This window comes from Vicugna pacos, chromosome 31 (genome assembly GCF_048564905.1).
Source record: "Vicugna pacos chromosome 31, VicPac4, whole genome shotgun sequence".
Lineage (NCBI taxonomy): Eukaryota > Metazoa > Chordata > Mammalia > Artiodactyla > Camelidae > Vicugna > Vicugna pacos.
The window spans coordinates 1,245,384-1,260,201 of record NC_133017.1 but is presented as its reverse complement, the minus strand read 5'-3'; the positions used below and the strand labels follow the sequence as shown (position 1 = coordinate 1,260,201).

The 14,818-nt window shown below is 45.9% G+C and overlaps 1 protein-coding gene across 1 annotated transcript; it reads right to left on the bottom strand.

The window, feature by feature from the left end:
• Window positions 1-462: 462 nt before the first annotated feature.
• LOC140690603 (uncharacterized) lies at window positions 463-4,502 on the bottom strand. Its single transcript, XM_072952471.1, has 4 exons — window positions 4,176-4,502; window positions 1,058-1,208; window positions 895-967; window positions 463-683 (listed from the first exon to the last, which is right to left on the bottom strand). The coding sequence occupies exons 1-4, from the start codon at window positions 4,500-4,502 to the stop codon at window positions 677-679; spliced, it is 558 nt and encodes a 185-aa protein (XP_072808572.1). The 3' UTR covers window positions 463-676.
• Window positions 4,503-14,818: the final 10,316 nt, after the last annotated feature.

Genomic DNA, 14,818 nt, shown 5'->3' with positions numbered 1-14,818 from the left:
CAAGACAGAATTGGTAAATAGTACATGTCAGAAAGTGAACTGTACTGTCAAAGTCGCCAGTGACATTAAAGACACAGCTTCTGTGGATCGTCTTTCAATTGAGTCAAGCCCCCGGGGGCACTATATCATGGGGGTGCAGACTTGGTTGCGTTAAATGGCTTTACCCAACATGATCGGATGATGAATCGTTCTCATCACTGATAGAAGAACACCTGGTTCTCAATAGACTAGCATAACTGCAGCAGGGTTGTCCTAGCTATAATGCCTCTAGGTGCTTTTGGATTCAAACCTAAATGTATATATTTGGTTTGTTTCCTCTTGTATTTTCCTAGAGAGGGATGTTACCCCTTGAAATGCCAACATTGGCCAGTAGGTGTCACTGGGAGTAAAGGGCACCACATGCACAAGTGTATCCAAGGTTGGGGGTTATTTCATGTTTCCAATAGTTATTTCATGGTTCCTGTTGGTTTCGGAGGCTTCAACCGTAAAGAGCTGACATGACCCCTTTAACAGTTTGGACTGGAAGTTTGCATTCTTTCTGTCTAGGTTTTCCGTAGAGCTGACAAAATGTTACCAAAATTGACAAGTCTGGCTTCTAGGTCGATACAGTGTGTTTCAAAAAATAACTTCATTTTCGTATACTCCCAAAACATGTAAATGAATTCTGTTAAACTTCTTAAAGACTGCAAATGAGATATCAACACACTGTCAAAACAGGTGTCTTCGGACAATCCCTCCCACCAAGGCTGTATAGAAACAAAGAGCTAAGCAAATATCACATTTCTGTGAAATGTATCTGGATAGTGTTGATTCATCGATGCCCAGTTGGCAGAGAAGAAGTGCAACCTGCACTCACTCGCTCCCAGGTACAGAGCAATGGAAACATCCACTCACCCAGCCCTTGGCACAGGACACTTGCCGAAGAGAGGCCTGTTACTTCCAAAGACAGGATGAGGCCTCAGGACACCTGGAAGCAGGAGAAGGCAAAGCAGGGAATGGAAACCAGTGCAGGGTCTGACCCCTGGTGATGGAGCAACAAGGGTGAAACTCTGTTTACCTTGGACGCACACTCTCAAGCGGACAGGAGACATGGGATTGAAGGTGATGTGCTGAGATTTACAAGAGTGCACAGCAGATGCTTGGCTGACAGAACTCAAAGAATCCAGCGCAAAATATCCCCACAGTTGATTCTGAGACCAAGATCCGAGCTGCCAAATTTGAGGTAGCAGAGGCAACGGTCAGTGAGGGATAGGGCTACGGATGATGGCACACGCTGAGTCTCAGGGATCTGGAGTGCGTTGTGGGATGTGGTGGGTCGAATCAAGAGAGCAAACCGAACTGTGTACCAATGATAAAGCAACCACACTGGTCGCGCGGTTGAGATTACCGATATGTCCCATGGCCACACCCAGTGCATCTGCAGGACCAGGGACCAATTGGGCATCTTGCCAATAGAGCACGTGTGGGGCTGAATCAGAGCTATCGTGCATCTGGTCTGAGGGATCCAGGGGGCCTTGGGTTTGAAATCAGAATGAAAAGCCTTAGGATCTGCTACATTCATAACCTGGGCTGGGATTATGGTTTGGTTTGAGGCACAGGATGCGCAACAGCTCTGTGGTTGCCTTCGTGCACCCGTGCCACAAGGATGAGAGGACAAGGAAGAGTGGTCCAAGTCCACAGCGTGAGAAGAGGAAGCATTTCCTTCAGCACTATCTCCCAAAAGCGGATGCTACATTTTGGATGGCACCGGCACGGTACGGCACCGAGGACACCAAGGTAGGTCTGCGGGATCATTCCAGCAGGCCCTGATGTGTGACATCCATGGATGAGCTTCCACTGGTGTTTCAGTAGACAGAGAAGCTCTGGGAAGAACTGCTTTCATTGGGACATTCCCGTGGCACTACAAAGCACAAGCGCACTCTCAGTTTGCTTTTTTTTAAACACTCCAAAATGACATAGAGCAGAATGCAGAGCTGAGAACCTTTAGAAGCCTCATTTCCACAAGAGGAAGTGTCCTGCGCACTTTCAGAATTGTGAGATATGCGTAACCGAAATGAAGTTATGCTAATCGAAATAGTATGGGATGTTCATCACAACAAATGCAACACCAGCAATTGGAGATATACCAGACAACACACACAGGAACAGAATATGGCATCAATGTCTAGGAGAAGTTGTCCTCACAGAAATCCCATGGAATTGCGTAGAGAAAAGAGTCTAAAATTTTCACTTAACAAAGCCCTAGAAGTCTACATTAGATACCTGATATTACCTGACCAGTAGAGATGAAGAAGTACAGTAAAAGAAACAGGAAGTACCATTTTCAGTTCCAAAGATATTGAAGGCCCAGAAGATAAGCTTTCCAACAACTAGACTGCAAAACGCTATCCAGACCAAGTGTTGAAATTGGAGGTCTGGAAAACCCTGAAGAACAACATTGTCTCAGAATCACAAAAGGCAGAATATCAGAAAAGGGGAAGAGAAAGTCTAAAGACGAGCCAAAAAATATCAGAAAACTCAATGGATGTGATCATATCAGGGCCAAAATTCAGCCCTTAGCAGACTAGATAATGCAGAGGGACGCGTGAATGACTGTGAAGACAGGGGAACAGAAATCCCTCGGTCAGAAGCAGACATAGGAAAGCAAGTGCAAACCAATGAAACATTGCTGTTGAATCCTGGGTTAAGACAGGGCATGAAAGACTAGAGTTCATAAGAGTCCCAGATGGAAAAGCAAGAGATAAAGAAACAAAAACTGTCTGAAAATGTATCTGTAGAAAAATCAGACTGAAACGTGCTGAAAGCCAAGAAAGAATCATCTATGCGAATTCAGGGATTACACAGCATCCAAAGGAGGTGGAATCCCAATAGACCTACCAGCAGCTGTATGATTCAAATCAACAAAGTTCACGAATATCCCAGTGATTTAAAATGCACCTGGAGGAAACAACATAGTCACAAGGGAACCTCCAGAGGGGTTTCAGCTGATATCTCGGCAGCAATATTGCAGGACAGGGAGGAGTGCCAGGACACAGACCATATCCTGAATGGCCAAATGCTGCCACCTAGGGTAGCCTATGCCCCATGACCACCGTTTCTAATAACGGCAGAGCTAGAGAATTCCACAGACCGGCAAATCTTAAAAGAATTCAGCAGTTCAAAACTTCTTCTAAAAGGAAGGTTGAGAATACTCCCCTGAATAGAAAAGCAGCAAGATGAAATGGAAGGAAGAAAACCATTATTGGAAATGCAAGAAGAGCATGAGTGGCAAAGAAGAAACAAGAAGAAGGCAAGGAGGACATCAAAACCCTAAAGATGGGAGAGGGAAGCAGGAAATCATAGGTGATTGGAAGCACTCTCTTAAGTGAATCAGCTTATTGGACTCTCTGTTTGAAGCGAAAGGAGAGCTGCATGGCCTGACGTGTTTGCCAAACAAGCAAGAAGCAGACCAACAAAGAATCAAACCAACAAACAAGCACCAAAAGGGTACGGTTGGCTGACATCTACCAAGGGAATCATGATTATTCAAAAGAAAATACTCAAGGTGATGTCAAGGATCATTCAGCACGCATCGACCCAGTATCGCGGCTTGCATGTACTCAGCACACTTGTCTTCGGAAATCAGAGGCCTGCATTCATATTCGTAAATATTGATTCATAAGAGCATATCGTGACCTAACCCAAATGCCGATTTGGAATCAAATGGATTCCTAGTCCGTGATGTAGACTTGTATGTCTTCCGACAGGATGAAGGAATGCCATATTCTACGCTACGTAGAGAAGAAATGTAAGAAGCCTATAACAAAGGCACGTAGATCTGCCAAAGTGTACTAAGAGCAAAAGAGACAGACAGTAAAGTGCACATTGGGGTTGGTTTCATTTCTTGGAATTTCAGCCCCCATGAAACAAATGGATCCATGTCCTGAGAGTGCGGGTGTTTCAGCAGAAATCAGGCGACGCATATGTATTCCGGGTGTACGGATATCATAGGAACATAAGTCTCCTTTAGAGGGTCTCTGTGTACTGTGAACTGTTAGAAAGTTTAAAGACGTGTGAAACCATCAACTAAAAAGGGACCCACTTCCCTCCATTGGTACTGTGCATACAGATCTGAGCAAAAGGAAAGAGGGAAGAAGAAAGGCCCATGGGACGCTAGTGGGTAGAATCACATTTACCTTAGGCACCTCTCGTCGGATGCAGCCCCTCCCCCAACACTGACAAGATGCAGCAGCCATTGGGGATGGCAGGTACCGGTTGGATTCCAGGTGGAATGTTGGTGTGTACCGCGAGGCTTGTTGTGGCTGTTGGATCCTAGGTAACCGGGCAGAGTTCTGTGGGTGGATCAGTGTGATGGAGGGGCTGCCGCCCTCTGTGGAGCTTGGCTTAGGTGTTTGGTCCGGGAAGCTGTGTAAGTTCGAGATACTGCTGCTGCCCAAAGACCTGAGTTCACAGGTCAGTTTCCAGAACCTTTCAGAGCAGACAGTGGAAGATCTGCCTGTCATCAGCTTACTGGTGAGGCTCCGAGGTACTTTCAGACTTGCCCAGTCCTGGTGAAGTCGACTTTAGGGGAGACACGAAGAGAAGCTGGGCGAAAAGCTGGCTGCACGGATTGAGGAGAGATGCGAACACATGGATGAGAGATGTTCTGCTACAATGGAGAATACTGGCGTGGAGACAGCTGTAGAGGATACCAGGCTCAAAAGACATTCATGAGACCTATTGATCCTCGCTGATACTGGCAGAAACATACGGAGTGCCAACGTGGACTTGAGGAAGTTCCTCAATTCTCTTCTCCAAGAACGGGTCCAAGGTCCCTGACATCTGCAAGAGAAGAGATGGCAGAGATGATCAAAACGCTCCTGTTCTTGGAAGAGGTCGTGAGAATCCACACGTCCCAAGGGGCATTCCCAAGCCATTCAGACCAGAATTCACCAAGCCCAGGTAAGCCTTTTCCCAGGTTTGGGCCTAGCTAGCAAGCACTTGCCCTTCCCTCCCCTCCACTCAGGCATCCATTTTGAAGGATCAGTACCTGAGCTGCAATGAAGCCATTACGAGAAGAGCAAGCCCCTCCTAGAATCAGACTTCCTCCAGCTTCACACTCTGTGAACAACAGTGAACTCCTTCAAGGTCAAATAGTCTCGGCTGAAATCGATAGGAATTGAATACTTAGCTCACACCTAGAAACGATGGCCTTCCGCTAGATTCAGCCAATGTTGTGTTTATGTCTTCCCTGGGGTGAAGGGAGTGTGGTAAGTCAGGGGAATCTTTGACTGAACTTGAATCTGTATTAGGCCTCAGTTTTTCAAGACAGAATTGGTAAATAGTACATGTCAGAAAGTGAACTGTACTGTCAAAGTCGCCAGTGACATTAAAGACACAGCTTCTGTGGATCGTCTTTCAATTGAGTCAAGCCCCCGGGGGCACTATATCATGGGGGTGCAGACTTGGTTGCGTTAAATGGCTTTACCCAACATGATCGGATGATGAATCGTTCTCATCACTGATAGAAGAACACCTGGTTCTCAATAGACTAGCATAACTGCAGCAGGGTTGTCCTAGCTATAATGCCTCTAGGTGCTTTTGGATTCAAACCTAAATGTATATATTTGGTTTGTTTCCTCTTGTATTTTCCTAGAGAGGGATGTTACCCCTTGAAATGCCAACATTGGCCAGTAGGTGTCACTGGGAGTAAAGGGCACCACATGCACAAGTGTATCCAAGGTTGGGGGTTATTTCATGTTTCCAATAGTTATTTCATGGTTCCTGTTGGTTTCGGAGGCTTCAACCGTAAAGAGCTGACATGACCCCTTTAACAGTTTGGACTGGAAGTTTGCATTCTTTCTGTCTAGGTTTTCCGTAGAGCTGACAAAATGTTACCAAAATTGACAAGTCTGGCTTCTAGGTCGATACAGTGTGTTTCAAAAAATAACTTCATTTTCGTATACTCCCAAAACATGTAAATGAATTCTGTTAAACTTCTTAAAGACTGCAAATGAGATATCAACACACTGTCAAAACAGGTGTCTTCGGACAATCCCTCCCACCAAGGCTGTATAGAAACAAAGAGCTAAGCAAATATCACATTTCTGTGAAATGTATCTGGATAGTGTTGATTCATCGATGCCCAGTTGGCAGAGAAGAAGTGCAACCTGCACTCACTCGCTCCCAGGTACAGAGCAATGGAAACATCCACTCACCCAGCCCTTGGCACAGGACACTTGCCGAAGAGAGGCCTGTTACTTCCAAAGACAGGATGAGGCCTCAGGACACCTGGAAGCAGGAGAAGGCAAAGCAGGGAATGGAAACCAGTGCAGGGTCTGACCCCTGGTGATGGAGCAACAAGGGTGAAACTCTGTTTACCTTGGACGCACACTCTCAAGCGGACAGGAGACATGGGATTGAAGGTGATGTGCTGAGATTTACAAGAGTGCACAGCAGATGCTTGGCTGACAGAACTCAAAGAATCCAGCGCAAAATATCCCCACAGTTGATTCTGAGACCAAGATCCGAGCTGCCAAATTTGAGGTAGCAGAGGCAACGGTCAGTGAGGGATAGGGCTACGGATGATGGCACACGCTGAGTCTCAGGGATCTGGAGTGCGTTGTGGGATGTGGTGGGTCGAATCAAGAGAGCAAACCGAACTGTGTACCAATGATAAAGCAACCACACTGGTCGCGCGGTTGAGATTACCGATATGTCCCATGGCCACACCCAGTGCATCTGCAGGACCAGGGACCAATTGGGCATCTTGCCAATAGAGCACGTGTGGGGCTGAATCAGAGCTATCGTGCATCTGGTCTGAGGGATCCAGGGGGCCTTGGGTTTGAAATCAGAATGAAAAGCCTTAGGATCTGCTACATTCATAACCTGGGCTGGGATTATGGTTTGGTTTGAGGCACAGGATGCGCAACAGCTCTGTGGTTGCCTTCGTGCACCCGTGCCACAAGGATGAGAGGACAAGGAAGAGTGGTCCAAGTCCACAGCGTGAGAAGAGGAAGCATTTCCTTCAGCACTATCTCCCAAAAGCGGATGCTACATTTTGGATGGCACCGGCACGGTACGGCACCGAGGACACCAAGGTAGGTCTGCGGGATCATTCCAGCAGGCCCTGATGTGTGACATCCATGGATGAGCTTCCACTGGTGTTTCAGTAGACAGAGAAGCTCTGGGAAGAACTGCTTTCATTGGGACATTCCCGTGGCACTACAAAGCACAAGCGCACTCTCAGTTTGCTTTTTTTTAAACACTCCAAAATGACATAGAGCAGAATGCAGAGCTGAGAACCTTTAGAAGCCTCATTTCCACAAGAGGAAGTGTCCTGCGCACTTTCAGAATTGTGAGATATGCGTAACCGAAATGAAGTTATGCTAATCGAAATAGTATGGGATGTTCATCACAACAAATGCAACACCAGCAATTGGAGATATACCAGACAACACACACAGGAACAGAATATGGCATCAATGTCTAGGAGAAGTTGTCCTCACAGAAATCCCATGGAATTGCGTAGAGACAAGAGTCTAAAATTTTCACTTAACAAAGCCCTAGAAGTCTACATTAGATACCTGATATTACCTGACCAGTAGAGATGAAGAAGTACAGTAAAAGAAACAGGAAGTACCATTTTCAGTTCCAAAGATATTGAAGGCCCAGAAGATAAGCTTTCCAACAACTAGACTGCAAAACGCTATCCAGACCAAGTGTTGAAATTGGAGGTCTGGAAAACCCTGAAGAACAACATTGTCTCAGAATCACAAAAGGCAGAATATCAGAAAAGGGGAAGAGAAAGTCTAAAGACGAGCCAAAAAATATCAGAAAACTCAATGGATGTGATCATATCAGGGCCAAAATTCAGCCCTTAGCAGACTAGATAATGCAGAGGGACGCGTGAATGACTGTGAAGACAGGGGAACAGAAATCCCTCGGTCAGAAGCAGACATAGGAAAGCAAGTGCAAACCAATGAAACATTGCTGTTGAATCCTGGGTTAAGACAGGGCATGAAAGACTAGAGTTCATAAGAGTCCCAGATGGAAAAGCAAGAGATAAAGAAACAAAAACTGTCTGAAAATGTATCTGTAGAAAAATCAGACTGAAACGTGCTGAAAGCCAAGAAAGAATCATCTATGCGAATTCAGGGATTACACAGCATCCAAAGGAGGTGGAATCCCAATAGACCTACCAGCAGCTGTATGATTCAAATCAACAAAGTTCACGAATATCCCAGTGATTTAAAATGCACCTGGAGGAAACAACATAGTCACAAGGGAACCTCCAGAGGGGTTTCAGCTGATATCTCGGCAGCAATATTGCAGGACAGGGAGGAGTGCCAGGACACAGACCATATCCTGAATGGCCAAATGCTGCCACCTAGGGTAGCCTATGCCCCATGACCACCGTTTCTAATAACGGCAGAGCTAGAGAATTCCACAGACCGGCAAATCTTAAAAGAATTCAGCAGTTCAAAACTTCTTCTAAAAGGAAGGTTGAGAATACTCCCCTGAATAGAAAAGCAGCAAGATGAAATGGAAGGAAGAAAACCATTATTGGAAATGCAAGAAGAGCATGAGTGGCAAAGAAGAAACAAGAAGAAGGCAAGGAGGACATCAAAACCCTAAAGATGGGAGAGGGAAGCAGGAAATCATAGGTGATTGGAAGCACTCTCTTAAGTGAATCAGCTTATTGGACTCTCTGTTTGAAGCGAAAGGAGAGCTGCATGGCCTGACGTGTTTGCAAAACAAGCAAGAAGCAGACCAACAAAGAATCAAACCAACAAACAAGCACCAAAAGGGTACGGTTGGCTGACATCTACCAAGGGAATCATGATTATTCAAAAGAAAATACTCAAGGTGATGTCAAGGATCATTCAGCACGCATCGACCCAGTATCGCGGCTTGCATGTACTCAGCACACTTGTCTTCGGAAATCAGAGGCCTGCATTCATATTCGTAAATATTGATTCATAAGAGCATATCGTGACCTAACCCAAATGCCGATTTGGAATCAAATGGATTCCTAGTCCGTGATGTAGACTTGTATGTCTTCCGACAGGATGAAGGAATGCCATATTCTACGCTACGTAGAGAAGAAATGTAAGAAGCCTATAACAAAGGCACGTAGATCTGCCAAAGTGTACTAAGAGCAAAAGAGACAGACAGTAAAGTGCACATTGGGGTTGGTTTCATTTCTTGGAATTTCAGCCCCCATGAAACAAATGGATCCATGTCCTGAGAGTGCGGGTGTTTCAGCAGAAATCAGGCGACGCATATGTATTCCGGGTGTACGGATATCATAGGAACATAAGTCTCCTTTAGAGGGTCTCTGTGTACTGTGAACTGTTAGAAAGTTTAAAGACGTGTGAAACCATCAACTAAAAAGGGACCCACTTCCCTCCATTGGTACTGTGCATACAGATCTGAGCAAAAGGAAAGAGGGAAGAAGAAAGGCCCATGGGACGCTAGTGGGTAGAATCACATTTACCTTAGGCACCTCTCGTCGGATGCAGCCCCTCCCCCAACACTGACAAGATGCAGCAGCCATTGGGGATGGCAGTTACCAGTTGGATTCCAGGTGGAATGTTGGTGTGTACCGCGAGGCTTGTTGTGGCTGTTGGATCCTAGGTAACCGGGCAGAGTTCTGTGGGTGGATCAGTGTGATGGAGGGGCTGCCGCCCTCTGTGGAGCTTGGCTTAGGTGTTTGGTCCGGGAAGCTGTGTAAGTTCGAGATACTGCTGCTGCCCAAAGACCTGAGTTCACAGGTCAGTTTCCAGAACCTTTCAGAGCAGACAGTGGAAGATCTGCCTGTCATCAGCTTACTGGTGAGGCTCCGAGGTACTTTCAGACTTGCCCAGTCCTGGTGAAGTCGACTTTAGGGGAGACACGAAGAGAAGCTGGGCGAAAAGCTGGCTGCACGGATTGAGGAGAGATGCGAACACATGGATGAGAGATGTTCTGCTACAATGGAGAATACTGGCGTGGAGACAGCTGTAGAGGATACCAGGCTCAAAAGACATTCATGAGACCTATTGATCCTCGCTGATACTGGCAGAAACATACGGAGTGCCAACGTGGACTTGAGGAAGTTCCTCAATTCTCTTCTCCAAGAACGGGTCCAAGGTCCCTGACATCTGCAAGAGAAGAGATGGCAGAGATGATCAAAACGCTCCTGTTCTTGGAAGAGGTCGTGAGAATCCACACGTCCCAAGGGGCATTCCCAAGCCATTCAGACCAGAATTCACCAAGCCCAGGTAAGCCTTTTCCCAGGTTTGGGCCTAGCTAGCAAGCACTTGCCCTTCCCTCCCCTCCACTCAGGCATCCATTTTGAAGGATCAGTACCTGAGCTGCAATGAAGCCATTACGAGAAGAGCAAGCCCCTCCTAGAATCAGACTTCCTCCAGCTTCACACTCTGTGAACAACAGTGAACTCCTTCAAGGTCAAATAGTCTCGGCTGAAATCGATAGGAATTGAATACTTAGCTCACACCTAGAAACGATGGCCTTCCGCTAGATTCAGCCAATGTTGTGTTTATGTCTTCCCTGGGGTGAAGGGAGTGTGGTAAGTCAGGGGAATCTTTGACTGAACTTGAATCTGTATTAGGCCTCAGTTTTTCAAGACAGAATTGGTAAATAGTACATGTCAGAAAGTGAACTGTACTGTCAAAGTCGCCAGTGACATTAAAGACACAGCTTCTGTGGATCGTCTTTCAATTGAGTCAAGCCCCCGGGGGCACTATATCATGGGGGTGCAGACTTGGTTGCGTTAAATGGCTTTACCCAACATGATCGGATGATGAATCGTTCTCATCACTGATAGAAGAACACCTGGTTCTCAATAGACTAGCATAACTGCAGCAGGGTTGTCCTAGCTATAATGCCTCTAGGTGCTTTTGGATTCAAACCTAAATGTATATATTTGGTTTGTTTCCTCTTGTATTTTCCTAGAGAGGGATGTTACCCCTTGAAATGCCAACATTGGCCAGTAGGTGTCACTGGGAGTAAAGGGCACCACATGCACAAGTGTATCCAAGGTTGGGGGTTATTTCATGTTTCCAATAGTTATTTCATGGTTCCTGTTGGTTTCGGAGGCTTCAACCGTAAAGAGCTGACATGACCCCTTTAACAGTTTGGACTGGAAGTTTGCATTCTTTCTGTCTAGGTTTTCCGTAGAGCTGACAAAATGTTACCAAAATTGACAAGTCTGGCTTCTAGGTCGATACAGTGTGTTTCAAAAAATAACTTCATTTTCGTATACTCCCAAAACATGTAAATGAATTCTGTTAAACTTCTTAAAGACTGCAAATGAGATATCAACACACTGTCAAAACAGGTGTCTTCGGACAATCCCTCCCACCAAGGCTGTATAGAAACAAAGAGCTAAGCAAATATCACATTTCTGTGAAATGTATCTGGATAGTGTTGATTCATCGATGCCCAGTTGGCAGAGAAGAAGTGCAACCTGCACTCACTCGCTCCCAGGTACAGAGCAATGGAAACATCCACTCACCCAGCCCTTGGCACAGGACACTTGCCGAAGAGAGGCCTGTTACTTCCAAAGACAGGATGGGGCCTCAGGACACCTGGAAGCAGGAGAAGGCAAAGCAGGGAATGGAAACCAGTGCAGGGTCTGACCCCTGGTGATGGAGCAACAAGGGTGAAACTCTGTTTACCTTGGACGCACACTCTCAAGCGGACAGGAGACATGGGATTGAAGGTGATGTGCTGAGATTTACAAGAGTGCACAGCAGATGCTTGGCTGACAGAACTCAAAGAATCCAGCGCAAAATATCCCCACAGTTGATTCTGAGACCAAGATCCGAGCTGCCAAATTTGAGGTAGCAGAGGCAATGGTCAGTGAGGGATAGGGCTACGGATGATGGCACACGCTGAGTCTCAGGGATCTGGAGTGCGTTGTGGGATGTGGTGGGTCGAATCAAGAGAGCAAACCGAACTGTGTACCAATGATAAAGCAACCACACTGGTCGCGCGGTTGAGATTACCGATATGTCCCATGGCCACACCCAGTGCATCTGCAGGACCAGGGACCAATTGGGCATCTTGCCAATAGAGCACGTGTGGGGCTGAATCAGAGCTATCGTGCATCTGGTCTGAGGGATCCAGGGGGCCTTGGGTTTGAAATCAGAATGAAAAGCCTTAGGATCTGCTACATTCATAACCTGGGCTGGGATTATGGTTTGGTTTGAGGCACAGGATGCGCAACAGCTCTGTGGTTGCCTTCGTGCACCCGTGCCACAAGGATGAGAGGACAAGGAAGAGTGGTCCAAGTCCACAGCGTGAGAAGAGGAAGCATTTCCTTCAGCACTATCTCCCAAAAGCGGATGCTACATTTTGGATGGCACCAGCACGGTACGGCACCGAGGACACCAAGGTAGGTCTGCGGGATCATTCCAGCAGGCCCTGATGTGTGACATCCATGGATGAGCTTCCACTGGTGTTTCAGTAGACAGAGAAGCTCTGGGAAGAACTGCTTTCATTGGGACATTCCCGTGGCACTACAAAGCACAAGCGCACTCTCAGTTTGCTTTTTTTTAAACACTCCAAAATGACAAAGAGCAGAATGCAGAGCTGAGAAACTTTAGAAGCCTCATTTCCACAAGAGGAAGTGTCCTGTGCACTTTCAGAATTGTGAGATATGCGTAATCGAAATGAAGTTATGCTAATCGAAATAGTATGGGATGTTCATCACAACAAATGCAACACCAGCAATTGGAGATATACCAGACAACACACACAGGAACAGAATATGGCATCAATGTCTAGGAGAAGTTGTCCTCACAGAAATCCCATGGAATTGCGTAGAGACAAGAGTCTAAAATTTTCACTTAACAAAGCCCTAGAAGTCTACATTAGATACCTGATATTACCTGACCAGTAGAGATGAAGAAGTACAGTAAAAGAAACAGGAAGTACCATTTTCAGTTCCAAAGATATTGAAGGCCCAGAAGATAAGCTTTCCAACAACTAGACTGCAAAACGCTATCCAGACCAAGTGTTGAAATTGGAGGTCTGGAAAACCCTGAAGAACAACATTGTCTCAGAATCACAAAAGGCAGAATATCAGAAAAGGGGAAGAGAAAGTCTAAAGACGAGCCAAAAAATATCAGAAAACTCAATGGATGTGATCATATCAGGGCCAAAATTCAGCCCTTAACAGACTAGATAATGCAGAGGGACGTGTGAATGACTGTGAAGACAGGGGAACAGAAATCCCTCGGTCAGAAGCAGACATAGGAAAGCAAGTGCAAACCAATGAAACATTGCTGTTGAATCCTGGGTTAAGACAGGGCATGAAAGACTAGAGTTCATAAGAGTCCCAGATGGAAAAGCAAGAGATAAAGAAACAAAAACTGTCTGAAAATGTATCTGTAGAAAAATCAGACTGAAACGTGCTGAAAGCCAAGAAAGAATCATCTATGCGAATTCAGGGATTACACAGCATCCAAAGGAGGTGGAATCCCAATAGACCTACCAGCAGCTGTATGATTCAAATCAACAAAGTTCACGAATATCCCAGTGATTTAAAATGCACCTGGAGGAAACAACATAGTCACAAGGGAACCTCCAGAGGGGTTTCAGCTGATATCTCGGCAGCAATATTGCAGGACAGGGAGGAGTGCCAGGACACAGACCATATCCTGAATGGCCAAATGCTGCCACCTAGGGTAGCCTATGCCCCATGACCACCATTTCTAATAACGGCAGAGCTAGAGAACTCCACAGACCGGCAAATCTTAAAAGAATTCAGCAGTTCAAAACTTCTTCTAAAAGGAAGGTTGAGAATACTCCCCTGAATAGAAAAGCAGCAAGATGAAATGGAAGGAAGAAAACCATTATTGGAAATGCAAGAAGAGCATGAGTGGCAAAGAAGAAACAAGAAGAAGGCAAGGAGGACATCAAAACCCTAAAGATGGGAGAGGGAAGCAGGAAATCATAGGTGATTGGAAGCACTCTCTTAAGTGAATCAGCTTATTGGACTCTCTGTTTGAAGCGAAAGGAGAGCTGCATGGCCTGACGTGTTTGCAAAACAAGCAAGAAGCAGACCAACAAAGAATCAAACCAACAAACAAGCACCAAAAGGGTACGGTTGGCTGACATCTACCAAGGGAATCATGATTATTCAAAAGAAAATACTCAAGGTGATGTCAAGGATCATTCAGCACGCATCGACCCAGTATCGCGGCTTGCATGTACTCAGCACACTTGTCTTCGGAAATCAGAGGCCTGCATTCATATTCGTAAATATTGATTCATAAGAGCATATCGTGACCTAACCCAAATGCCGATTTGGAATCAAATGGATTCCTAGTCCGTGATGTAGACTTGTATGTCTTCCGACAGGATGAAGGAATGCCATATTCTACGCTACGTAGAGAAGAAATGTAAGAAGCCTATAACAAAGGCACGTAGATCTGCCAAAGTGTACTAAGAGCAAAAGAGACAGACAGTAAAGTGCACATTGGGGTTGGTTTCATTTCTTGGAATTTCAGCCCCCATGAAACAAATGGATCCATGTCCTGAGAGTGCGGGTGTTTCAGCAGAAATCAGGCGACGCATATGTATTCCGGGTGTACGGATATCATAGGAACATAAGTCTCCTTTAGAGGGTCTCTGTGTACTGTGAACTGTTAGAAAGTTTAAAGACGTGTGAAACCATCAACTAAAAAGGGACCCACTTCCCTCCATTGGTACTGTGCATACAGATCTGAGCAAAAGGAAAGAGGGAAGAAGAAAGGCCCATGGGACGCTAGTGGGTAGAATCACATTTACCTTAGGCACCTCTCGTCGGATGCAGCCCCTCCCCCAA

What these genes read in the sequence shown, in the direction of transcription:
- LOC140690603 (XM_072952471.1), bottom strand. Translation starts at nt 4,502, where the DNA reads ATGACAGGCAGATCTTCCACTGTCTGCTCTGAAAGGTTCTGGAAACTG. An exon ending in TCCGACGAGAGGTGCCTAAG is followed by an intron (nt 1,209 to 4,175) that starts GTAAATGTGATT and finishes CAAATTTGGCAG; the next exon opens with CTCGGATCTTGGTCTCAGAA. An exon ending in CTTGAGAGTGTGCGTCCAAG is followed by an intron (nt 968 to 1,057) that starts GTAAACAGAGTT and finishes TCCTGCTTCCAG; the next exon opens with GTGTCCTGAGGCCTCATCCT.